The 27,505-nt window shown below is 33.1% G+C and overlaps 2 protein-coding genes across 6 annotated transcripts in view; one reads left to right on the top strand and one right to left on the bottom strand.

The window, feature by feature from the left end:
• Window positions 1-22,825, top strand: part of LOC114343861 (protein PALS2) — a 358,522-nt gene extending 335,697 nt beyond the window's left edge. For 3 of the 4 annotated variants that reach the window (XM_028294702.2, XM_028294725.2, XM_028294717.2), the window contains 2 exons: window positions 5,204-5,278; window positions 11,691-22,825. In XM_028294702.2, coding sequence (XP_028150503.1) covers window positions 5,204-5,278; window positions 11,691-11,867 — 252 coding nt within the window. In that variant the 3' untranslated portion in view covers window positions 11,868-22,825. The remainder of the gene's footprint in view (window positions 1-5,203; window positions 5,279-11,690) is intronic. The other variant, XM_028294710.2, reaches the window with a different exon arrangement.
• The window catches only part of LOC114343917 (uncharacterized), a 50,264-nt gene continuing 45,580 nt past the window's right edge, over window positions 22,822-27,505 (bottom strand). The window contains exons 4-5 of one of the 2 annotated variants that reach the window (XM_050643891.1): window positions 24,701-24,753; window positions 22,822-22,964 (exon numbers count right to left, since the gene is read on the bottom strand). In XM_050643891.1, coding sequence (XP_050499848.1) covers window positions 24,731-24,753 — 23 coding nt within the window. In that variant the 3' untranslated portion in view covers window positions 22,822-22,964; window positions 24,701-24,730. The remainder of the gene's footprint in view (window positions 22,965-24,700; window positions 24,754-27,505) is intronic. The other variant, XM_028294766.2, reaches the window with a different exon arrangement.

The raw sequence follows: 27,505 nt of genomic DNA on the forward strand, positions 1-27,505 counted from the left end.
TGACATTCGCGAATGCGAATGCGAATGTCCAGTTTTTTTTAATGTGTTTCTATTTTTGTAAATGTTTCCTAAATTTATAATGAAAAGTTAATTGATATTTAGTGTAAATCAATCTGAATCTTAAGCTTTATTACATAATACCAAATAATAAAAAAAGTGAAGGCTGAAAATCTGATTATACAAGGTTAAGTACTATCTATCTATTTCCCTTCATTTGTCCTTAGTTGAACGTAGGCCTCCCCTTATTTTTCCACTCTTCTCGGTTCAGTGCTAATGCTGTCGATCTGGTCCCTGCGTATCTCTTTAGGTCATTCGACCATCTCGTCTGTGGTCTGCCTCTTCCTCTTTTGTAGTCCCAAGGTCTCCAGTGAGTTATTGCTTCATTCCATCTTCCGTCTCTTTGTCTGCTGTTGTGTCCTGCATATTTCCATTTGAGAGTAGCTGCATGTTTGAGGTTAAGTTACCTTTTCTTAATAAAAAAAGATGAGAAGTGAATAGATTTTGATTTTATTAACCTAATATTATCTTAAAATTATTTTTTTTCTGGTTTTCATATTCGCAAAACATTCGCACAAATTTCGCGAATGCGGATGCGAATGCGGATATGCAAAACATGCGAATATTCGCGAATGCGAATACGAATATTCGTTACATCACTAGTAGAGAGGTACTTCGGACTTCGGTCAACTTTGGCGAAGTAACTTCGCCGAGAGTGTGGAGCCCGCTTTAGATGTGCATTTAGTATGAAAGTAAAAATTGTTAGTTTGAAATAAACTAGAATTAAAATAGTCAATAATATTTTTTCTTTTAATTTTCTTTAATCAATGTGCTCAATGTATCCATTATCCAAATAGCTTGTGTATTTTTAATTAGTAAATAATTTTTTGTATTATTTTCTTTTATTCTTTTCTTACTTTTAATTCTTACAAGAAGGTAAAAGTGTCTAACAAAAAAGAAGCTGTTGACCTGGGACCTTTTTCTTCGGGTAAATCTGGAGAGATAATAAAAAATCCTCATTTTCATCTCTAATGTATTTTTTTTTTACTTTTTAAAATCGTAGAATATTCGATATAAATATGTGCCAAACCGTCTAAATAGTGCTACTATATTTTGTACATTTTGTTAAAGGCATAGGCGCAAAATGTCACCTGTTAAAATGTTCAATATGTTTTAAATGAATTCATTTTTTTTCGAATCCTGAGAAAACTAATAAGTATTTTTGAAAAATTTAAACGCAGAATGAAGGACTACATTATTACCGAGGGTAGAAAGTCCCATAGAAAAGAGAAAAAGTTTCTTTTTAATGAGATATTTAAAATTAATAATCACACTAAATTTTCTCTTCTTTTTCACCCCTGCAACTTATTCAAACAAACATTATTGAAGTTTTCATGGACTTTCTACCCTCAGTAATAACGTAATCTTTCATGTTTGTATGTATGTATCGGTTTTAGAACGTCTTTCGACGTTGTCCGATGCCTAACTTCCACGTCCTTCTATCATCCCATTGGCCATATCTAAGATCCCTTGTACTCATTGCTTTGGTTACCCCTTCTTTCCATGTCTTTTTGGGTCTTCCTCGTTTTTTGCGGTTTGGTGGTACCCACTCCAATATCTTTTTGGGCAATCTTGTGTCTTCCATTCTTTGAACATGACCATACCAAATCAACTGTTTCCTCTCAATGTCTGTTGTTAAGTAACTATCTATTCCAATTCGTCGTCTTACTTCCTCGTAATCTTTCATACTGTGTTTAAATTTTTCAAAAATACTTATTAGTTTTCGAAAAAAATGAATACATTTAAAACACATTGAATATTTTGACAGGAGACATTTTGCGCCTGTGCCCTTAATAATTGTTTTCGTTTTCTGATTTTTTCTGTATATTTTGTTTATTTTTCTATTATTTTCTTTATTATTCCATTATATTCTTTATTATTCTATTAGATCTTTTTTGTCATCAATTTATAGATGAGTATACTTTAGACCTACACTATTATGTATATACAATGTTGGAACTCCAAGTAATGAAAATACAAGAGAAACAACTTACAATATTGCAAAGTTAGTCCTTCTCACTAACTCTTTTGTCTGGATCACAATCTCATGCTCACTCTAGCGACTGTTCTTTCGCTCTAGGGTAGTGTTAAGACTTCAGCTACGCAAAACCTGACTTTTCCCATTATACACCTCTATAGCATCAGTAGGGTCACTCCTCGAAAAATCCTTTGTTCCCTATGTTCCATTTTCATCACCAAATGCATTCAAAATTTCATCTCGGGATTGGATTGCAAAATTGGAACCGTCAAACTTCAAGAGTGAGCTAATTAATTATTTAGAATTAAACTGTGCATTTATCTTCTACGGCTTACTCGGGACCTCTCTTATCGGGTGTAACTTGGTGTATGTCGCTTTTGTCTCTGTCCTATTTTTTAAGTTCCTCGTTTTGTTTTAACATCCTCTCATATTCTACTTTCTTCTTAATAACTTTCATGATAGTCTTTACCGTTATTTTAAAGTATTCTTGCTAGATACGACTTTCTTGATTATGTTTTATGGTTGGATCTTTTCTATTTTTTTACCGTCTCTTGTGTGAAATAAAAATAGATAAATGTTTAATCAAAAATAAATATCCATTTTCAATTTCGTTGTAACACGAAACTACACCCGCATCATTATTCCAGTTCAATCAGAGAGTTCAGCAAGCACCTCTACCGGCTTCGAAACTTTTTAGTCTTTCATCAGGAGGCACATATTCTGCTCTCTCTGACCCAACTAGGACAAACCCCGGCGTGCAGTCACGGATTGCAACGAACGAAATGGCAGGGATGCCCTAGCGGCAACTGCTATCAAAAAACTAAGTAAAAAAAACAACATCCAAAAATGCTATTCTACATCCTACCAGACTAAAAACAATGGGAACCTTCTCTGGTAATACCTCCGAGGCTTCTACAATTTGCAAGCCATAACGGATGCTGAGACTAAGGAAGATGAGGGAATTTTACAATTTATAATTCACGCCCCATCTGCTCAGCGCGGTAAAGTTCTAACGAGAATGGTTCCCTTCGTACTCCAATCGGAGTAAACATGTAAATCAAAAATGAATATCCATTTTCAATTTCGTTGCAACACGAAACTACACCCATGATTCCAGTTCAATCAGAGAGTTCAGCAAGCACCTCTACCGGTTTCGAAACTTATTAGTCTCTCATCAGGAGGCACATATGCTGCTCTCTCTGACCCAACTAGGGCAAACCCCGGCGTGCAGTCACGGATTGCAACGAACTAAATGGCAGGGATGCCCTAGCGGCATCCCTGCCATTTCGCCGGGGTTTGTCCTAGTTGGGTCAGAGAGAGCAGCATATGTGCCTCCTGATAAGAGACTAATAAGTTTCGAAACCGGTAGAGGTGCTTGCTGAACTCTGATTGAACTGGAATAATGATGCGGGTGTAGTTTCGTGTTGCAACGAAATTTAAAATGGATATTCATTTTTGATTTACATGTTTACTCCGATTGGAGTACGACGGGAACCATTCTCGTTGGAACTTTACCGCGCTGAGCAGATGGGACGTGAATTATAAATTGTAAAATTCCCTCATCTTCCTTAATCTCAGCATCCGTTATGGTTTGCAAATTGTAGAAGCTTCGGAGGTGTTACCAGAGAAGGTTCCCATTGTTTTCAGTCTGGTAGGATCTAGAATAGCATTTTTGGATGTTGTTTTATGTGCTATTAGATCGAAAACTTAGTTTTTTTTATAAATGTTTAAATTTGCAGTTGATCCAAGGCTCTATGTTCGGGTTGAGCGTCCTCGTCCAATTTCTTTTTTCGGGCAATTCTCTCTGCCATTGTCTTTTACTACTTTTCTGCTTTCTCCCCAGATCTTCTTTATTTCCATCTCTCATATTATCTATAGTCACTCTCTCCTTTACCATTAAATGGATTAGTACAAATCCTGCTATCACTTGTACAGCAATTGTTGAGGTTGTCGTATATGCGTCTACCACCCTTAGTAGTTGTTTCCTTTGCGCCCTTATCATTATTTCAATGTAATTTTTTCTCTTTAATACTTCTTCCGAGACAGGGACAACATATAGACCTGTAGCGTGTACTATTTCTAAATACATCTTTCTTGTGTATTATCTTTGCTAAAGTAGCTCAACGGCATGATGACTGGCCTTATACACCAGAGCAGGCGGGTTCGAGCGCTGCCAACGACAATCAATTTTTCATTTCTAAAAATGACAGAAGCCGTTTCACCGTGCCTCGGAGAGCATGTTAAGCCGTCGGTCTCCCTGGGCTAGTGTACATCAACACTAGTTACTTGAAACAGGGTTAAAGATGTAAATGGCGCCGGAACAATCCGAAAAGATCTCCCCGGCAAAAATTCCATACGATATTATTATTATTATTTTGCTAAAGTGGCAGTCTTTTCCTCAGCTCTCTTGACAATCCTCTCTATATGTTTTGTGAAATGAAATCGTTCATTGATTTGAATAGCCAGATTCCTTTTTTCGGTAAAATTTCAGCCCCTTCTATGTTGAACTTCATAAAGTCCATTTTTCTTTTTCCTTTTAGTCTGACCACCTCTGTCTTCTCCGCTGCTAATACCAATTTATTTTTTTTAACCTATGGATACTTTGTGCAGAGCATTGTTTCCATTTTCAATTAACCGTATTATCTTCCATTATGATGGCTAGATCATCTGCAAAAGCAACTGTTTTCACCCCTTACGCAAACTTTAACACAATACCCCAATGTACATGATGTTCCATAGTATTGGTCCCAATACCGATATCTGAGGAACTCCCGACGTTGTGTTGTGTCCAACCATTTTTGACCTGTTACTGTCATTTTTCTATTTGATAGATAGTCACACGTAATCTTCCGTTCTTGGAGTTACTACGCTGGACGTTTTGTGGTTTGGTATTTTTCAGTACATTCTTTAATGCCTCTGAATATGGAAATCCTATTGATCTTACTAGATATTAGATCTTACTATAGCTTACTATATAAAATTAAAATTGAAATTTGTTTTGATCATACAGATTGGCCTGAGTTCGAACATAAATTTCAAGTTCGAACATAAATTTCAACGTAAATTAGAGAAAGAGTGTTTGGAATGTTTGTAGTTGACTTTAAACCATGTTTCCGTGTTTGTTATAGTTACTATTGCTGAATTTTATATTTATTTTTTGCATGTTAGTTTGATCGACAGAGTTCAATACGATTTAGTTCCCGAAGAGCAAGAACATTGGAATCATTAGCTTCATTGTATGAGGTAAGTACTGCTGCTACTATTTTATTTATGCATTGGTCCATACATATTGTTTCGAAATGCTTGCTCATGTTTGTGCGGTGGAAATCTGCTGAGTGTTTAGGAAGCATTATATAGTGTATCTAGCGATAACTATTACGTGGCAATTTAGATTTTAATCGTAAAGCAAGGTCATTGCCAAAGCAAGTATGATTTTTGACCATATTATTATTAAAAGACAATTCAAACAATTAGAGATGCACGCCATAGATTTAATGGCATCATAACCCACTGGTCTGTACCGGGTGTCCCAATAAGAATGGCTCTCGGCCATATCTCTGGAACCGTTTATAGTACAGCTTTGAGAAAAAATATTTATAACAAAAATTGCCTCGGAAAACGCCTGAAAATTATTTTCATAATTGTAGGTCCACCGCTAGAGGGCGTACTTGATTATCAAAAATTTAAAAATCCAAATTTCACAAAATTTACCCAATGAAGGGGCACTGGAAATCCAATCATCGTATTCTTGATAAAATTCTGCGCATATTTGGTTTCACAAGTTTAAGTCTACCTTTGCAATAAATAAGAGGTGGGGGTGAGTGGGAACCTTCTTATGAAAAAATGGCTGTAAGTCCGGTTCTGCTAAATCGAATTTTGCATACTTGGTCTTGTTGAAAACAGCTCTTTTTGGTCAATGTAAGTGTCTTATTTTCGAAATAGCCTAATAAGTAATATGCAAGCTAGGATGCGTTATTTAATTATTTTCACAAATCTAGTTTTGTTTGGAAAATATTAAATACAAATACGCATTTTTAATCCTGTATTACAAAATTAGACCAAATTATCAACATAATACCGAAAACCGCATGTCGATACCTCTTTTCTATCTCGAGATATCTTAAGAAATATGTAAATTTTAAACATAACTGTTACTGTCACCGGTAAACGAGGTTAAGGAAAAGTAGTGTGCTATGGAAAAAACAAATAAACATTTTCCAGATGTAAACGTATATAAATAATTGAAACAACAATAAGACAAACAACACTATAAAATGTAACAAAGAAATAAAAGCTACTACTTACTTAGTCTTAGTGACTGCCTAAGCGTTTAAATTGTTGCCCATCATTTTCGATGCAAGCATTAGATTGAATAGCAACAGATTTAACTGTTTTAGACTTTTATTTATGGGGACGGATTAAAGACCTTGTTTTTGTCGATAGGCCCACTACTCGAGAAAACATGATCGAAAATCTAGAGAATACGAAACGCCATTCAAAGCATTGCTAAAGCAGACATTGAGACTGCTGTTCAATCTACCCTTGATAGAGTAAATTCTTGCATCGAAAATGATGGCCAACAATTTTAACATCATGATCATCACTAAGTTAGCACCTAGTTGCTTTTATTTCTTTGTTATATTTTATAGTGTTTTTTGTCTTATTGTTGTTTTAATTAATTATATACGTTTACATCTGGAAAATGTTTCTTTGTTTTTTCCATAGCACACTACTTTTCCTTAACTTCGTTTACCGGTGACATTAACAGTTGTTTAAAATTTACACGTTTCTTAAGATATCTCGAGATAGAACAAAGGTATCGACATGCGGTTTTCGGTATTATGTTGCTAATTTGGTCTAATTTTGTAATACATGATTAAGCATATTTGTATTTAATATTCTCCAAAGACAACTAGATTTCCGAAAATAATTAAATAACGCCTGCTAGCTGGCATATTACTTATTAGGCTATTTCGAAAATAAGACTCTTACATTGACGAAAAATATCTGTTTTCAACAAGACCAAGTACGCAAAATTCGATTTAGCAGAACCGGACTTACAGCCATTTTTTCATAAGAAGGTTCCCACTCACCCCCACCTCTTATTTGCAAAGGTAGACTAAAACTTGTGAAATCAAATATGCGCAGAATTTTATGAAGAATGCGATGATTGGATTTCCAGTGCCCTTTCATTAGGTAAATTTTGCAAAATTTTGATTTTTTAATTTTTGCTATTCAATTACGCCCTCTAACGGTGGACCTACAATTACGAAAATAATTTCCAGGCTTTTCCCGAGACAACTTTTGTTATAAATATTTTTTTCTCAAAGCTGTACTATAAACGGTTCCTGAGATATGGCCGAGAGCCATTATTATTGGGACACCCGGTACAAACAAATTCAACACATTTTCCTCATAAATACTTTTTCGCTACTGTCAAGTTTATCAGAAAAGCGCTGTTGCCAAATAAAAACATATTAAGTACATATATATGTACAGTTCCTCTTTTACTTTAACCTTTTGACTGCCACCCACAATAATGGGTTATTCTTCATATGTCAGCGAAATATTAGACCCTTAAGATGAATCATATGAAGAACACGAGAGGTGATTTGCCGGCACGTAAACAAAGTTTGTCAAAATGCGAGAGGCGCGTTGCTGGCAATCAATAGGTTAAGAGTGTGGAACAAAGATAAATATCTCTACTATAAGTGTCAAACCCATATTGTCCTACCTATATAAGGTTATGTAAAATTTGTGTTTATATACTAAATTTCGATAAGACATGCAGTGCACGTAAACAACGATTTTAGTTGTTAAATGTGTTCAAAATATATCTACTCGTTCCATAGTAACAGTATATTATGAAAATCACTTTAAGACTTTTTCTCTTTTCTCAAGTCTTAGTTTTTATTGTATAGTATATAAATTATTGTAACCACTGGATACATAGATAGTGAAAAAATGATCATATTGAATAAATAATTCAATCATTTACGCGATTATACAAGTAACTGTTAAACAAAAATATTCAAAAATAGCCGTCTCTATATTGCTAATGACGACATCGCTGTCAACTACTGTTTACATCTAGTGCATAGCTTATGCGAATAAACTGTAGTTGTGAAGTTGGTTAAAATATAAACTGGTTACATACTAAATTCTGTTACTTTAGTTTCTCGATTTTATGTTCATTCAAATTGCTAATATATTTAAACATTAACAATATTGTAATATGAATATATTTGATTGAATTGTATTAAAACATTAATATATCTGTATTTCGTCTTCTCAGATTATAACATGACCCAGAAGAGGGTGACATTTGTATAACATGAAAAGGGAATAGAATTTTGACAAGATGTTGAATGTCATATAAGGGGATGTTACACAATGAAGAACATGGCCTCAGTAGCTCATAATCGGAAGAGATGTGGGGTGGATTTTTAAGGGATGTTGTTAGTATACTCTTATTAGCTTAGAAAAATAAAAAATTAGAAAAATCAAAATAAAGATGTTAAATTAAAAACTAAAATATTGGGCGCCACTGGTTACCTAAAGGGAACCAAAAATTATACAAAAAATAGAAATAAAGGAAAGATAGATAAATCATAATAAAACAAAAACATAGTCAAATAAAAAATATGTAAAATACTTTTATATGAAAACAAATATGGTGCGAAAACAAATATATCGTGACTTACCTTATCTACTCTATACTCAGCCAATTCTTTATTGTTCTTACGATACAAGAGAGAAGGAAAAGAGAAATAATAAATTTGTATTTTGAAAATCAAACCTTATTTATTAGAACAAAAAAATGAATTTACGAATCTGTGATCTCATGGTCTTACAAATTGAGATCGAGATTACCAAACAAAAAAAAAATGAAAGAAAAGTTCTACATAACAAAAAATTATACCTTGTGTTACAATCATTGTCCTGGTTCTTCTTGTTTTGGTGGTTGTTAAGTCCAAGGCGCGATTTCACTTCACTTTAAAGTCACTTTATAAATGATTGATACAGCAACAGTACATAATTGATGAAACCATAGTTCATAGAAAAATCTTTATAGAAAAATTCAGCATTGTATGCATTCTGCATTCTCAAAAACAAATTAGTTCTACTCGAACAAAAATATTAAAAGTGATTTGTATTATAGTTCATTAAACGGAATAAAAAAATATTAGAATGGAAGCAAACTTCATGCTTTAACTAGGGTGTTGAGTCTAGTAACACAAAACGAAAACTTCTTCTGAATAATTCCGGGATCTGACTCCATGTAAAAAAAATGATACCAAAAGTGGTAAACAATATCGACCATCGCCTTATAGCAGCTAAAATTGCCGGAGTTCCGTTGTCACGCAATGCATCGCCGGGCTGAGTTCTATCAGACGGCCGAAGAACTTGTAACTACATTTTACTTCACTGGAAACTAACTGGAACTTCACTTCATGACGACTATAACAGAACTGAACTTGAAGACGGACCTAACAGAACTAAACTTGAAGACGGCCCAGATGGAACTGAACTGACTTGACCGATCTTCTCAAACTCTAACCAAAACGCCCTTTCCAAAATCATCACACGATCCATCCCATCGACAATCAATCGACCAATTACAGATTCAAAACATTCAATGAATCAAATCTTAACCAATAAGAAATTGCAAATTACGCTTAAAGTTCAACCCTCTAACGCATACCAAAACAGCTCGACCAATCACAAAAAAAAACAAACAAGCAGATCTCAATATTTCACTCCACCCATTTTTCTCACAAAAAAACGCTGACTTGGATGCATTCACAGCCAAGGCCCGTTCTCATGGAAAATGCTTAAGTCAGCTATAAGAATACTTGTTGGATTATATAAACACGGCTCTTATCGACATTCCAACTCTAAAATAAATAAAACCCCGGACTTTCTGTCGGTGAAAACAATTTACTGAAAGATCTATGACTTTGATGCCTTTGGCGGTGAGCCTCTCGGCAAACACCGCTGATACACTTAAAAACAATTACGTCACATTCTGCGTAGAAACAGATTATACATTCGACTATTCGTGAGAATCAAGAATAAATCACGTAATACGAAAGATTTGTGAAAACTTACGATTCTTCGATAAACAAATATGAATTCAACGATTCTAACATATAGGGTGTAACGAAAGTGTTACAAATGTAAACTAGATCGAAATTTGGACAAACTTTGGTACCGTTACAAGATTATAATTTGAAAATATCATGTTCACATTATATTTAACTTCCATGTTACAAAGCTTAAATTCATAGAAATACCAATATAGAAATGGCTCACCAAATGTAATAATGACGTCTATAAACTTGTCACTAGTTCTAGCCAACGAAATTCTGGCTGTAATAGGGCTTTTCATTCACAGTCATTTGTTTCGAGCTCCTGTCATATGTCTTATAATCCGTGTATATGAATATTATACACAGATTATACAACATATGACAGAAGCTCGAAACAAATGACAATCGATGAAAAGCCCTGTGGGAATGGTATGTCAAGAAAATATGATTATTCCCTATATATTTTTTCAAATTTAAAATATGCCAACAAGGGTAAAATTACGTGCAACCTTGTTTTAGTAAGTGTCTTATTTTGCACCTTTTTGGGTGCAATATTTAGATTAGTGCTAAATTAGACATAATCATCATGATAGTACAATTGATGTTCACATCAATACCACATTTTGACATATCTTTTACTATTTAAAATTGTGATTTATAGCGAAAGCATTTAATTGGGAGCGAACATATTAAAAGTCACAACGCAGAATAAATAGAACTAAAAAAATATTTACAGACAGAAAAGATATTAAAAATATAAGTCCACCAGTTACATACATTATACTAAGACTTAATTTAAGATAAAAGTATATGCTTCCATATCTCTGGTTTCTACACCCTCAGGTTATGAAACTTTGTACTGCAACTCTGTACGCAGTAAATATTTTTTCACAAAATAGTTTGTCACAAAAAAGGCTTGGGCAAAGCTAGTCCATACTGAAAAATGATATAGATGAAAATAAATTGTTACAAGTACTAGTCGAAAGCATATCCAGTAGAAAGACTCCCTAAAAAATGGAGACACTAAAGAAAGGAAAACAAGGCAACACAAAACTTCAAATGGCAACCACTCTTGCTCAAACACATTAAATCATAACCTCAATCAACGATCATACGAAGAAATCATCATTGATTTTTCTTTGAAAGAAAAGCTATTTCTCAACTCTTTGTTTATGTATTTAGGAACAATGCTATACATAAAAGTATTGTACACCACATGAAAAAAAGGTGATGGATGCAAGGAAAAAGACGAAACAAAGATGTTGCTTTCTGCACATGCAATGGCTCCTCGATAACATATGAGGACATTAGAAAGAGAGTCTGGATATATGCAGTCAGTTTATAACAATGCGGGTTTCCCCCCTTCCCTTCAGTATGTAGGTACATAAGAAATACCAAAGAAATAAGTGTAATAAAGTATATATAGCAAGTGAATCCTGTTTCGCTGTTAATGATGCGAATTTTTTTGAATATCTACAAATTCTAAACATTTGTGATTCTTTGAATATATACTTAAACTTTACATTGTATGCAATATTGTTTAATTGTTAATTGACTTTTAGGAAGAAGATTTAAAACGGACATTGGAAGACAGCGCAGGCATGCAAAGAACTTACGACAAATACATAGATATGGTCATTCCAAATAACGATTTCGACACAACCTTTAGACAAATCATTGAAGCCTTGGAAGCTCTTACAACAGAGCATCAATGGGTACCAGTCAACTGGATTTATTGAAGAAAAGAAAATATTCACTCTAGTAGTGCTAGTTTACATTGAATGCAGATAATTAGAAGATAGGAATATTTTTGATAGCATCTGCCATTCCAAAATATTTGTTTACTTCTCGTGTTGATCATCGGTACTTGCTGCGAAAGTTTTTGGGAAAAAATACGGGGATATGGTTACACTTGAATCCAGGGTTCTTTACCCCTGCGTCATTAATACCTGGTGAGATAACACACATACTTTTTATCTAGCATCTTTGTCTTCCACGCATGAAACTAAAGACAAACCAGCTACCGCCTGTTATTAAGTAAAGACACATGTTATTTTTCTGAACGCTCTAGACTCAGTATATCTAAAAGAGATAGGTAACAAAAAACACGCTTGGGGACGTTTTCAGATGTTAAGTACAATTTGTGACGTTTCTGGGTTGTTTACTTGTCACTGTCAGTGTGTTGGATTTTTTTGTTTTTTTTTGTGTCCTGTTTTTGCATTTAGAAGTTATTTATATTCCACAAACAGTTGTTTTCACAACTAATTTTTTATTGAATTTTGAAATGTTGTGGTAAGTGTACCTATTTTATTTTGCTATTAATTTACATACAACGTTAACCTAATTGTTAAGGACACAGTTAAGGAGTTGTTGAAGTTTTCGCAGAAGGTGGCAAAAGTGAAATAAATAAAAAAAAAAAGAAAATATTTTATTGTCAAATATTTATATTATAAGTAACTAATATTTAATATCACTAATGCTATTAAAAGAATTTTTTAAGCTACATTAAATGTAGTTGTAATTCTGCACCAAAATTTTAAAGCAAAACTAACATTTTACATTATATTTATTTTTGATAAAGTCAAATTTTATAATACAATCCGTGATCGGAACATTAGCCACTTTCTGTCACTTGCTGTTGCGTGGAATAGATTTCCGACTTATTTCGTATGCTTTAAAAATGATGGCGCATGGGTAAAGAATCCTGGATTCAACTGTAGTTAGTTATTATCTTTATTTCTTTTCTCATCTTGGTAAATTTTTTTATTGATGACAGTTTGATGATATTCTGTGGTGGAATAGTGTTGTATTATTGAATAAATAGTATTATAGAACATGATCTCAATATAGCTATTATGATAAAATTCACTAGATTGTATTTTGACAGCTATTCTCATTTATAAAACCTGTCGAACATGAACACAAATACATACAGTCCGTACAATATACATACCGTTGCACGTTATTATCTACGTCAGAGATATAAGTTTACATTGTTGCCCAATTCCAAAAATTTCTTGAATTCATTTTAAATCAAATATATCACATAATTATTGCGGAAGTGGATTATACAACAAAACAAATTAATATTCAATGTAAATAAATGAAAACATTAGAAATAGAAAACAAGAATTTAGTTATAATCTTACGTTAAAGTAAATAATAAAAACAATAAATATAATAAAACAAATACTTATAGTAAATAATAAAAACAAATCTGAAGTGTCAATACCGCAACTGTCAAATAAATGTTACCAAAGTATGCCAAAATGTACCCTTTGTTCGATCGCAGTTAGAATGTAATCCGAATAAGTGTGCTTTATAAACACGCTTTATATTCCACCTATACAAATTAAATGAAAAAAGTTACGGTATGTTTCTTTAAATTTACAGTAATAGAAACATTCTAATATTATTTCTAGCTTATATAGTTAAATATGTCTGGTGGCTGTAATTCCAGTGTAGGGAACATGCATAAACTACGTCGTAAAAATTTTGGAGTTTTTAATACCCTCCCCCCTTCCATCGTAAAGCGTCGTTTGGAGTTGCCCCCCTCCTCATACCGACGTCGCAATTGCAACTCATGACCCCCCTTTTAGTGATTTTTTTTAATTCCATGTTATTCCTAGATTTTTAAAAGTTAGCTCTCAAAGTTTATTTACGAATGTATCCAAATCAGTATTACTATGTAGCTCATTAATATCCGCGTACTCTCTCAATTCACTGTACAACTAATAATTAGCTTTACAGGGACAAAAGACAACACTTTATCGGAGTTCCTATGCTTTCTTAACTGCATCATATAAATCTTGATACTTATTTTGTTTTGATTTCAATGCCATTTCTTTTATTAAGTATTGGGACCGTGCAAGTTCGGCAAAGCGACCTCTATTTCTACGCTCTGTACTTTTATTCGCACTTTTAATTATATTGGCCAATTATATTAGTCCTGGTTGCTGGATAATTGTCAAGGCCATAGTCCAAAAAAATAATAAGAAGAAAAAATAAGATGCAGGTTATGTTATGCAAACGTAAACAATTGTATGTAGTAAATAAAATTAGTTATTAAAATGCAGTACTGCAAGCAAAATAAAATTAAATAAATTTACCTTTATATAATAATTGCATATCATATCAATATTGTGGAGCAATATATAATTTTTCTGCTTCAATGACAGAAGGTATGAAATATACGTCAATTTGACAATTTCAATTGACAATATGAATTATTTAAGATAGTTGCAATATTTCTCCGCTATTCTCGCACGGTCGTTTCTCGTTTCGCTTCCAAGTACTTGCACACCGCGAATAGGTAAATAGATACAATGTACTAACTAAATAGAATAAAATATTTTATTTCTATTCATTCGTTTAGAATTTTTTCACAAAGAGTATTTAGTAAGTGAACAGTTTAATATTTATTGCTTCCAGACGTTGTTCTGAAAAGACGCGTTTGTTTAAAGACATATGACAATGTTGTTTGTTATTCTGTATCATACTACTAGCAATATTATTAAGGCTGTGAGTGATAAAAACGAAATGAAAAAAGTATGCTATAAAAGTAATATACTAATTCTTTTTCATTCTAAAATAGGGTATATTTTTTTATATTACCCCCTGTCACTTACCTTACACCCCTGTCGTATACCGTCGTAATAAACAAAGTCCCCTCTCCCCCTTTTCAACGACGTAGTTTATGGATGCTCCCGTACTGGGGCTAAACGATTTTAAAAAGGAACATACCTACCACTTAAATATTTCGTGTTGGTATCATGTGAGGTCACGAGCTATGACGCGGATGACGTGCAATGGTAAATATACTGTAAATACTGTAAATTTGCCTATAAAATCTAAACATTTCTATAATCCGGCACCCTCTGGTTTTTAATAGTGCCGGATTAGTCAGATTCTAATGTACTTCAAACAATATAAATAATTTGTCATAATTTTTAGATATGTTATAAATGTTTCCACGGATTTTTCCAAAAACTTACGTAAAGCTTGTTAGTAGATAGAGAAATAGATCAGTATGGTTAAAAGATAGTCATGATTTGTAGATATTAGATACAAACTAATAAAGAATGATAGAGACATCGAGTTTTGGCAAGATATGAAAGTAGTAGATTGTTTAAAAAAGCCGGATTTGTTGGTTTACAATTATTTTGGAATCCACTATAGAAATCTACTGCCACTATCCAGGCAAGCTCGCGCATATTGCCTTATACTACCTGTTTTTCTAAAAAGCAGCTTACGCCTTAGATTATTATAGTCTAGGAACCTCTACACTCTTGTTTTATACAAATTTTATTATTAGGTACATTCGATATTTTAAAAACATTACACATTATTTTTAGATTATAATGCAAAAACTTTAAAGAGTATTACATAATGTATTTAGCCAAATAACAGCAAGAGTTGTTGACATTTTTCATGATCGTAAAAATTGAATAAATTATTCACAACTGTATGAAAATAAACTGAAGTGAAAAACTTTTCGAACGGATTACAATTTCCTCAGAATGTTTTCGGTCTTATCAGACCATCATCAGTAAATGCATAATTAGGGTAATTGGGACTAATAGCCACTTACAAGGTTAAGTTAACAAGGTTAAGTGGATTATAAATATATTCTTTAAAGTTTTTACACTATTTTAGTACAACTAATGTAGTATAGCGGCCTAAGTTTAATGTTTGCGAAATATTTTTATTCTTCTATTTCTCACGTCTTCATATGGTACAAAATATTGCTACATCGAAGTAGAATATTTAATTATTGATCAGACGTAGTTATATCGTTGTTCTGGTGCATAACTTCAAAAATATATACAAAATGTCTATATTATATTTTGTGTAAAATATATCAAAAGATTTACAAAGTAAAATAAAAAGTATTAACCCATATTGTAGGTTTATAATAGCAACGACTATTGCAACTTTTCTGCAATTAAATTGACAGAACAGTTTTTTTACAGTTCGTACCAGATCGAAAGAACTAATGTTGCGCACCTTTATGCCAGGTATACACGACAACGATTTATCGTAGCGTTATGATTGCGCAGTTCGTTTGTGCAGTTTTATCGATGATGTGTACGAAAATTGGAGCAGATTTTAGGTTGGTGCAAACGATTGGCAGGTAGGAACAAAATTTATTCGATAAATCGTTGTCGATCGCGGTATCGACAACGATTACAAGTTTTATCGTAGTGTGTGGACGGAAATTGGGCCAATCATTCAGTTCGTTCACAAGTCTTACCGTTGGCGGACGTATCCGCCACGTTAAAACGGGATTCATGAGAAATTGTAATAGTTTATCCAATGCTAGAGAAATGAAGTTACCATGTGGAATAAGGAAAGTAAAGATTTTCACGACCTCATTATGAAAAATGCTGCCTACGATAGGCTAATAAAGTACAAACCTATTGATTCTCATGCCAGTATGGAGACGGTAGTAAAGAAAATAAATAAACTGCGGACTTCTTACAAGAAGGAACTCAACAAAGCCAAATATTTTCTTCTCTTTTGTACAAAATAAGCCACGCTATCACAAGCATCTCGTCTTCTATTGTGGATAAAATGTTTACAGTCTGAGCTTCCGCAAAGAACTGATGATCGATGCAAATTCTATAGACGTGTGGACACGTTTTATAGGGCTTTTCATCGATTGTCATTTTTTTTTCGAGCGTCTGTCATGTGTCACATATTAATGTATCTACGTCATACGTCTTTGGTTTGTATCATTTGTATATACCAATAACGTACGACGTAGATATATTAATATTATGTGGCACATGACAGTAGCTCGAAACAAATGACTGTGAATGAAAAGCCCTATAGACAAACGATCTGAACAGTCACATCGCACAGTGGTTCCGAATGCTGAAAACGTGGTCATGAGGTAAAATAAAAAGTCCCTATTTAGGGATTTTCATGTTTACAGTTGTTTCTCATACTATCGTAGAATCGTAATACGTGGGTATAAGGATCAGACTGGATCTATGCTTATTCATAACTCATAACAAGTAAGCCATGTACGACCTTATTTTGGCCGGCAGTGAAAGTCAAAAAGAACGCTTAGACTGAAAAAGCTGTAAAAAGTTTTGTAGTTTATGAATTTTATTGCTGTAAAGCAGATTCTTCTTTTTCAAGTTTAAATTAATGTAAGATACAAGTCGACTAAAGATTTGATGACAATAAATACATAAAATTTGTTAATGAACAAATAGTAAAAATATACTTGAATTTCAAAATTCAAAAGTACATAATTTTGCATAGTTCTGCGATTAATGTTTATTAGTATCAAAATGTACAGTCACAAGATACAGAATCACATTGGATTAGCTGCCTATAACTGCCTATGCATTGCTGGCAGTTGTTGTACATAAGTAATAGGTTCTGAATATTGTACTTCAAAAAGAAAATGTATTGGTAATCAGCAATTTCAAAAGTCCCTTATAATATAAAATTTCAAAAAAATATGCATTTAAAATAAAATTTTCGAATTTCTTTCGGTCATGTGGGATCCGCCATTTTGTTTTTCAAAAAAACAATGTTCGATTTGTAATCAGTGACATTAAACTACCAAATTTAACAAAAAAAAAAAATTTGCATTTTGATTGATATTTTCAATTTTTTTCGCCATGTTGGATCCGCCATTTTGTTTTTCAATAAAACTAATGTCAGATTCGTAATCAGCGATGGTAAAAATCCTTAAATACGAAAGTAATCCCAAAGTATATGAACAATATATACCGTTAAAGGTTCATGACCACCTTTTCGGCATTTGGAACCAGAGTACATCGCTATGATAAATCCTTGTAATGTATACCGAGCGTTAGTATTTCCGACTGTTGTCCAAAAGCAGTTATTGGCGATGTAAACACTGATCGGCTGGGTGCCATATGGTATAAAAATGATAATTTGCACTGGCTCTTGTTAACTGGCGGGTATAGTCGGTTCGCTAAACTCGGACACAACTGGCTAGTGATTTTAGTAATTTTGCCAATTGTGGCAAAATTAGCTAAAAACAAAAAAATTACCTACTAAAATCACTAGCCAGTTGTGTCGAGTTTAGCGAACCGACTATAACAACGTTTAATTTGCAGTTGGATTGCATGGTGATCTGACACTAAATGCCATGAGATAATACGATGGTTTTTGCAGTTGTGTACCACTACAACGTCTTTGACTCCAATAATTATGTAAATAAATAAATAATCTTGTTGTTGATATTTTTACGTACATACTCGAAATCGACGAGTATAATATCTTATATCTGTTAATAAATTTACTTCCGTACTAGTGTAATAGATTACATTTATAGATATTTTTTATGTTACAGATTTAATTTTTTTAAAGTAATATAATTTTCTAGTATAAACGTTGTTATATAATAACTTATGATATGATTATTTTATCACTAGTTGGTCATTTTGTTTAACCCTTTCACGTCAGATTTTCTTCCAGAGTCAATACTGTTGTGTGATGTTTTTTTTAACGGGCGAGTACGTATACGTCTAGAACAGGCTTAACCCGGGAGCAGTCGCGCTCACTTCTGTTACGTAGATAGTCGCGCATAGAAAAAAAATTTCACAATGCAAATTTAAATAGTAATTTAAAATAAAAAAATATGAAAACAATTTTTTTAAGAAACGCTTTTCTTTAGTTACGACTGACTAAAATTAAAAATATTATAAAAAAAATCAACTAAAAAGCAAAAAATAAAAAAAATTGAAAAAATCTAACACATTCGTTAAAGAAAAGCGTGGCGCGTGTTCATCGAATAAACGGTTTTCGCCCCACGATTTTCTTTAACGAATGTGTTAGATTTTTCAATTTTTTTTATTTTTTGCTTTTTAGTTGATTTTTTTTATAATATTTTTAATTTTAGTCAGTCGTAACTAAAGAAAAGCGTTTCTTAAAAAATTTTTTTTCATATTTTTTTATTTTTTACTTTTTAGTCTTACACTTTTTAAACATTAAAATATATCGTCATGTTTATTAAAATATGTATAGAACATATGATGTACAGTGGAACCCCGTTAACTCGGATTAATCGGGACCGCGGCCTATCCGGGTTATCGAAAATCCGGGTTAGCCGGAGAAAATGGTAAAAATTAATAAAATATGGTATGCTTACAGATAAACTCGGTTATAATTGTCACACAGACACTGGTAAACCACGTTCGCATTCCACACAAAACCACACATACAAAGCGTCGTCAAGAGTCTTATTCTTAGCTTTATTAGCTTTGCACCGATTGTCCAAACTGTCTTTTGTTATCATTTTGAAAAAAAAATCTTCGATTTTAGTTCTATTTTTCTTCCAATCCGATACTGTAGATGTACCGACACCATATAATGCTGCAAGATTCACCTTTATCAATTCTACTTAATGCTTCTAGTTTCTTTTCCATTGTCACTACAACATTTTTACGTTTTGTTGCCCTTATAGACAAAAACACGCACACAAAATCTGAATAGATTTACGAACGATTGGAAGCGAACAATACGAAATACGACTTTACTACACACAATACCGTCTCTGATGTTATGTTATTTAATAACAGTGATGACTAAGACCATTGTTAAAAAAAGAATATTAATGGTCTTTGTAATGGTATATGTAGATCAAATTACACAAGTACCCATTATCTCTCAAATATTATATTACATAGAATACATCTTTATTGTTGAAATTTTTGTCTGATAAAAATCGGTCCGGGTTAGCCGGAGTTCCGGGTTATCGGGGGCCGACTTATCGGGGTTCCACTGTACTAACATGAAAAGTAATCGGAATCGGCAAAAAATTTGAAACTTTATTGTTTAGTAATGAAGCATAACGTAAACAATTAACGTAAAAAATGAAATTATGTATTGTTCACATCATTAGCTATACAATCAGTAAAAGTCTCAAGTTTTTACAGTGTAAAAAACAAGAGAATTTAAGCGTTTTCCATTAAAATCGTTTTTTTTTTTATTTAAACAAATAATAAACATGAAAACATTTTTTTATTGACTATTCGTGTATTGTTCCCGCGAATGCATATGTCTGCAAATTTTCATTCATTTCCATTGAAGAAAAGGCAGTGAAATTAACGTCTAAAGATTTGACGCAAACTATTGAATTAAATAAAAGCGTTTAAAAAATATATATTTTATATTATTTTTATTTACTTGTTATGTTAAAATTTCTAACAATTTTAAAGCTAATTGGTTCTCACCAAAGCCATAAATTCCACAAAAAAAGAATTAAAAAAAAAAGAAATTAAAAAAATTTCCACGCATTACTATAATCCTCCTCGAGGCACTTACGACTGGAAAGCAATGTTGCAAAACTTTCATCAAGTTATCACGGAAAAGGATAAAATGTGAGATTTTTTCTCACGGCGCGACTGCTCCCGGGTTAAGGTCTATTGAGTAAGAGAAAGGACATGGTTTTCTTGAGTAACAGAAATAACTTCTGAATTTTTACATAACTATTAGAGCAGTCTGCCGTTCTGTAAAATCCGTATATACTATCGGAGGAATTTCGTGTAGAGCAGGAGGAATTTTTTTACGTGTAGAGCAATTAAAAGGATATGAAACAAAGAGTAATCATTGTTTTACGGTTTAATATAGATGAAAGTTACAGACATTACACATTACATAAACCCTTAAATAATATACAAACTGTACAGAAAGAAGCCTAAAATTAGTTAAAGATAATCGCATCAAATCTTCACCCAAAAATAAGTCTGTTCAGAAGGCCTTAATTATTAAAACAAGTTTTAGACGAAATTCGGCATTATTCCCAAACATAGCCTTTTCTAGAGCGGTAACGCCGATTCATACCTTATTTTAATAAAATATGTTTTTGTTCTTTGTTCTCTTTACTATTAGGGAGGTCTGATAAGTACTTAAACTCCAAAAGAATAATGAAAATTTTGGAAAAGTGACGATTTATTTTTTATTCCTTTTAGCTCGATACACTTGACCCAGCGAAGCTCCAATTTCTTTAACCTTTCTGAAAAGTACGTTTTTTCGAGGTCTGCAAAGTAGGCTTCCATGACAGCGATGAACAACTCCTCATTCGACTTAAATTTATGTCCGATTAGTGACTTTTTCAAGTTTGGAAACAAAAAAAAGTCAAACAGGGTCAAATATAGAGAATACGGTGGATACGAAATCGACCAGTTTGACGACGGCGGAGGTGCGAGCCGGTGCGTTGTCATGGTGTAAGAGCAATTTTTTCTTCCCCAATTGGGGCTGTTTTTCTGCAAGTCGGCATCGAATCGATCCAATAATGCGACATAGTAAAGCACTGTGACCGTTTTGTCATTTTTCAGGAAGCTGATATAGATCACACTTCGTGAATCCCAGAATACGGTGGCCACCACCTGTCCGGCCGATAGGACAGAAACTCTCGCCTTTTTCTGAGCACGTTCGCCGGATGGAGTCCACTGTATCGGCTGTTCCTTGGATTCTGGTGAGTACCGGTGGATCTAAGTTTCGTCGACAGTTACGAAGCAACGTAGAAAATCCTTCGGATTACGCTTACACAGCCTCAGACATTGCTCTGAAGTGGTCCCATCGTGGGACATTTCCCAGTGGGAAAACGCGGCACCCATCACGCCAACAGCTTTCTCAAATCCAAAATTTCATACACGATATGTGTCACAATCTTTGCAATCTTTTGGGATGCCTAGTGTCTCAGCTGTCTCGTGAAGCTTTAGTCGTCGGTCTACCAATAGGAAATCGCGTATACTGTAGCTATATACTGAGCTCAGATGTAATATGTAGTGTGTCGAGTAAATGTCTTGTTACTTAATAAAGTTAACTTCATTGTCTTACAAAGAGACGCTAGTAGTTGTATCCGAACGTCTGCGGTCCCCCCGGTAAGTAATATCTAATTAGCTAGATCTCAATAGGGCTTTTCAACGGTTCTCATTTGTTTCGAGCCTCTGTCATATGTCGTATATTAATATTATACACAGATTATACAACATATGACAGAAGTTCGAAACAAATGAGAATCGTTGAAAAGCCCTATGTCAACTCTCAGAAATGCCAGTGTGTCAATCAATCATTATCCTTTGTCATATTGCTATAATTGTTTGATGCGTTCTGTTGCAGAGGAAAAAAAGTTTAATTTTATGGCTTTAGGTTCTATGGGTAGCAAAGGGACGGTATATAAAAAAATAATTCATACTTTGCAAGCATCCAACGGATAGATAATAAGGGAGACCGAGGCTTTTAAAATTTCTGTCAACAGATTTCCAAGCCATCGGAATAATTGATGTTTCAATCATGAATTTTGTTTTCGATCTACTTACCTTGATTATTGGGGCGGGGGGGGGGGGGAATAATTATTATTTCCTTTTTTGTATCTAAAGCATTTATGTTCTTTAAAATAGTCTCAATAAACAACAAAAATATTAAAATTTTGAAATCCCTGTACTACTAGTGATAAAAATCATAGTATCAAATATTTATAGTTTACACAAAGAAGCTGATATTTAAAATTAAGTAGTCTAAAAGATTCACTTGTATTTGTTTTACTTTATACTTATGTTAAACCGTCCATGTTGTGTTCAGGCGTATTTTTTAAATAATATAATTTTATCTCTGAACATTTTTTTTATAGTTTTGTTTTAGTTTATATTTTTTAAGTTACTTGTTTATTTGAAGCTTAGATAAATAAATAAATAATAGAAAAATATGTTATGGTTTTATTTCAACAAGTAAATCAACAATAGTTTAAGTACTAGGAGCTAGGAAATCACAGTCGCTGAAAAACATTCTGAAGAAATGCTTTTTTTCTTTACATCAAAGTTCTGTCAAGTCCTCTCGTGACTTTTCTGAAACAAAAAGTAAGATTAATCTACGCGTAATTTCATGTAAACTGGTGGTTCTGTATAACCATTGATTAATAACTACATATGGAATATTTATAATCAATGGTATAACTAAATAACAAAGATAGCAGAAGACCTCTTACAAAACCTTGTACAGCTCGCAAAGCCAGCCTAATGAATTAACAAAGGAGAACGTCAAAAGAAAAATAGAAACGTGGGTTCAGAAGTACTACCAAATATAAAGAGATTTGAAATAGAAAGAGCTTCAAAAGAGTTAAAAAATAATAAAGCTCCAGGACACGACGGTATAATTGCCGAGCTCTTGAAAACAAGCAAGATAGTAATAACAATCCTACAGTCATAAAAATATAAACTCATCAACAAATAGTAACAGAAAATGTTGAGGAATAGATGACCAATAAGAAATGTCGTGGTTTTTATCTAGCAATGTATTCAATTACCGAATGATTTCCGGTCTAAAAAATCATCCACTTACTGACCAACCGCTTCGGGCGGAGGAGTCGGTAACTTGGTAAGTGCTAGGGCACCCTTTTGTCCTGAGGTGGAATCGGCCGCGAATACGGATAAACCAAAAATTTGGTCAACGGTATAAGGATGGGGAAGTACAAGTAATGCAAACTCCCCGTTAAAGATGCACTGCTATATGCCCTAGTCAATCGATCATGGCAATACTCAATACTAAAATAAATTTCGGAGTAAGTCTAAGACAGTTTTGAGTTTACCAAAAAGATAATAAATTAAAGTGAAGAAAGAATATGTGCATATGGAATATCAAAACCTCATGCAAGATTCTAGAAAAAGTGGAATATGACAAGGTGTAGGTACTACTCGGGAAAAAGTGATGGATCACACGAATTTGGAGTCTGAGTAATCGTATCACGTATCACTCTATTACTACCACATATCGGTTTATAATGTTCTCTGTCGTTTTCCCCGGTTGTCCCATAGTGATCCTCTTAATCGTATCACCCAAGGTTGCCAAGTGCGTTACTAACTTTATAACAATATCAGAGAGAGTGATTCTCAGGATTCGAAAAAAAATGAATTCATTTAAAAAACATTGGAGCTGAAATTTTGTGCCTTCCCCCTTAGGAAGATCAATTAATCAAGAAAGAATCATGGATGGCAGATGAGATCCTGAACCTAATGGACGAAAGAAGAAAAGCTAAAAATAACACAAATATACAAAACGGTAAATATAACAATAAGAAGGAAAATCAGAGAAACGAAAGAAAAAGAACTAATGGAAAGATGCCAAGAAATTGAAACGTATGATAGTCACAACGTATATAGAAAATGAAATAAAAAATAGACGTACTCCCAGATAGCACTATAAACTTGTTTCAAGCTTGCAACAAGTTTGATACATCAAACATGAAAGCTTGCTGCAGGTTTGCCATGGCAATTTTGCAAGCTTGCAGCAAGTTTAAATCAAACTTGCTAGTTGATGTGTGACAAACTTGCATGAAGTTTGTTTTTTCAAACTTGATACAAACTTGATATAATAAACTTGCTGAAGGTTTGTTTTTGTTTTGTTGCATGAATTTTGTATTTTCAAACTTGATACAAACTTACTTAAGGTTTGTTTTGACATACTAGCCACAATTTGAATAAAACAATGTGAATAAAAAATACAATACCATTTTATATAACTATTTATTCAGTAATCACTCAACTAAAATACAATCTATTGTCTAAAATTATTTATTGGAACTTACATTAAACCCGCTAGCTTCAGATTCCGATGCTCAGTTTTGTCTTTGTCTCAGCTCTGAAACAAATAAAAGAAATTGTTATAAAGTCTTGCTGTGTGAACAGAATTAATATTTGCTATTAAAAGAGACAAAAACATGTTAAAGTAACAATTTTACAATAAAACCCAAAAGTTGTTTATAAATAATAATTATAATATGTTTATTTTGGATAGTATGTATGTAAATACAGTTTAGAAGCTACGAACGAAAGACATAAAAAAACTTACCTAATCACCACAAGCAGGTGGGTCTATGAAAAACTGAAGAAAACAAGCTTCAGCTTAGTAATTAAAGTAATAGTCTCGGAGAATTGTACGGTAAATGTTGTAAAAAAAATCAAAGAAAAATATCATTATAGGATAGGATATACCTAACCACAAATTATCACCGCTTCTTGGCAGGATGGCAGGGTTACTTTTCCCGTGTTGCCAGCTGTCGTCGAGTAAGCTTTTTCCCTCAACGTACCTTAAAAATTCCCACTTTTATGATAAAATTCCCTCCTATGCTATTTTGATTTTTATAAATATTTTACAATTTGGACTGGAGCAAAGATTCCCTTATAAGTTAACTTTTTCCCTTTTATGTTGAAAATTCTCGTAGAAAGGGAAATTTACCACAGGTGGCAACACTCTCGTTTTCGTGGGCATGACATCAGTCAGGGTAACGAACGAAACCGAACCGAACCGACCGTAACGTGTAATAGATGGCACGCGTGACATGGCTTTGCAACTGTAGGCTTGCAGCAAAGTTGCTACAAACTTGAATCATCATCTTTGTCATAACAATATTGCAGCAAACTTGACACAAACTTGCCTCGTCATATTTGACGCAACAATTTAAAATCAAAGAAGAATCAAACTTGCCACAAGTTTACATGCTATCTGGGAAACAAATCAAAAAATAATTAACATAATTAAAACAAGCCGTGGTTGCTGTGGTTAGTCAAGATCGTAAGTAACAAAATAATGACTTAAAACCCATGTGCTTGAAGAAATAGTAGAACATTATATTGAAGTTAGATCCAAGTAACCAATGTGTAACAAAGTAAGAAGTGTCATGAGAAAAAAAGCGAATAAGTTTATACAATTAGAACCAGATACCAGAAATAATTATTTCAGAATATATAGCGTATTTCAAACATGTCTTAATTAAATCTAAAGAATATACCGAAGAAAAAAATTTAAAAAATAGACACTAAAAACGGCAAACAGTTTCTCTAAGCATTTTTTCTACGCTGGTATTTTATTCTGTTTGTCTTAAGATTCCGTCAGAATCAGTTAGATTTTCATTCCGTCTGCGTCTTAGTCCACCTGTGAGTTCTTTAACTTTCCTATACCTATACAAATGTTGAATGGGTTGCACATGCGGGTTCATTGTGAAGGAAATAAAAAATATAGACGTACTCGGAATCATGATTGACAGCCCCAGATAGCATGTAAACTTGTGGCAAGTTTGATTCTTCTTTGATTTTTCATTGCTGCGTCAAATATGACGAGGCAAGTTTGTGATAAGTTTGCTGCAATATTGTTATGACAAAGATGATTATTTAAGTTTGTAGCAACTTTGCTTCAAGCTTAGCTTTGCACAGCCCGCTTCGATTCGGTTTTCGTTCGGCGCCCCGACTGATGTCCCGCCCACGACAACGAAAGTGTTGCCACCCGTAGGGAAATTTCTGTGTTTGCGAGAATTTTCAACATACAATTGAAAAAGTTATCTCAAAAGGGAATTTTTGCTCCAGTCCAAATTGCACAATATTTAAAAAAATCAAAAGATTTGAAAATAATTCAAGATATTTTCGCAGATTTTGTAAATAGGAACGAATTTTTTCATAAAAGTGAGAATTTTTAAGGTAAGTTGAGGGAAAAAGCTTACTCGATGGCTGGCAACACGGGAAAAAAATCTGCTACGCGTATGCGGTGACAGTTTGTTGTTGTGGTTATCCAGTTTTTTACAACTTAAATTTTCCATACAATTCTCCGAGGCTATTACCTTAATTATTATTACTAAGCTGAAGCCTATTTTCTTCATTGTTAATAGACCAAACTGCATGCTTACTGCATTACAGATTAGTACCTACTCATTTTGCTCTGGCCAACTCTGATGGCATTGAGGTAGAGGTAAGTCTTTTTATGTTTTTTTTTTGTAGCTTCTAACTGTACTCACATACTATTTAAAATAAATTATATATTATAAAATATGTAGATATAATAAATAAATTTTAGGTTTTATTGTAAAATTGTTACTTTAACATATTTTTACATCTTTTAATAACATAGATTAATTCTGTTCACACAGCAAGAGTTTTTAACAATTTCTATTTGTTTCAGAGCTGATAGACAAAACCAAGCATCGGAATCTGGCTAGGGTGTTTAATGTAAGTTCCAATGAATAATTTTATACAATAGATTGTATTTTAGTCGAGTGATTAATAAATAGTTATATAAAATGGTATTGTACTTTTTATTCACATTGTTTTATTCAAATTGTGGCTAGTATCTCAAAACAAACCTTAAGCAAGTTTGTATCAAGTTTGAAAAAACAAACTTCATGCAACGAAACAAAAACAAACCTTCAGAAAGTTTGTTACATCAAGTTTGTATCAAGTTTGAAAAAACAAACTTCATGCAAGTTTGTCACACACTAATTAGCAAGTTTGATTTAACCTTGCTGCAAGTTTGCAAAGTTGCCATGGCAAACCTGCAGCAAGCTTTCATGTTTGATGTATCAAACTTGGTGCAAGTTTGAAACAAGTTTATATTGTTATCTGAG

Source organism: Diabrotica virgifera, chromosome 2, assembly GCF_917563875.1.
Source record: "Diabrotica virgifera virgifera chromosome 2, PGI_DIABVI_V3a".
Classification (NCBI taxonomy): Eukaryota; Metazoa; Arthropoda; class Insecta; order Coleoptera; family Chrysomelidae; genus Diabrotica; species Diabrotica virgifera.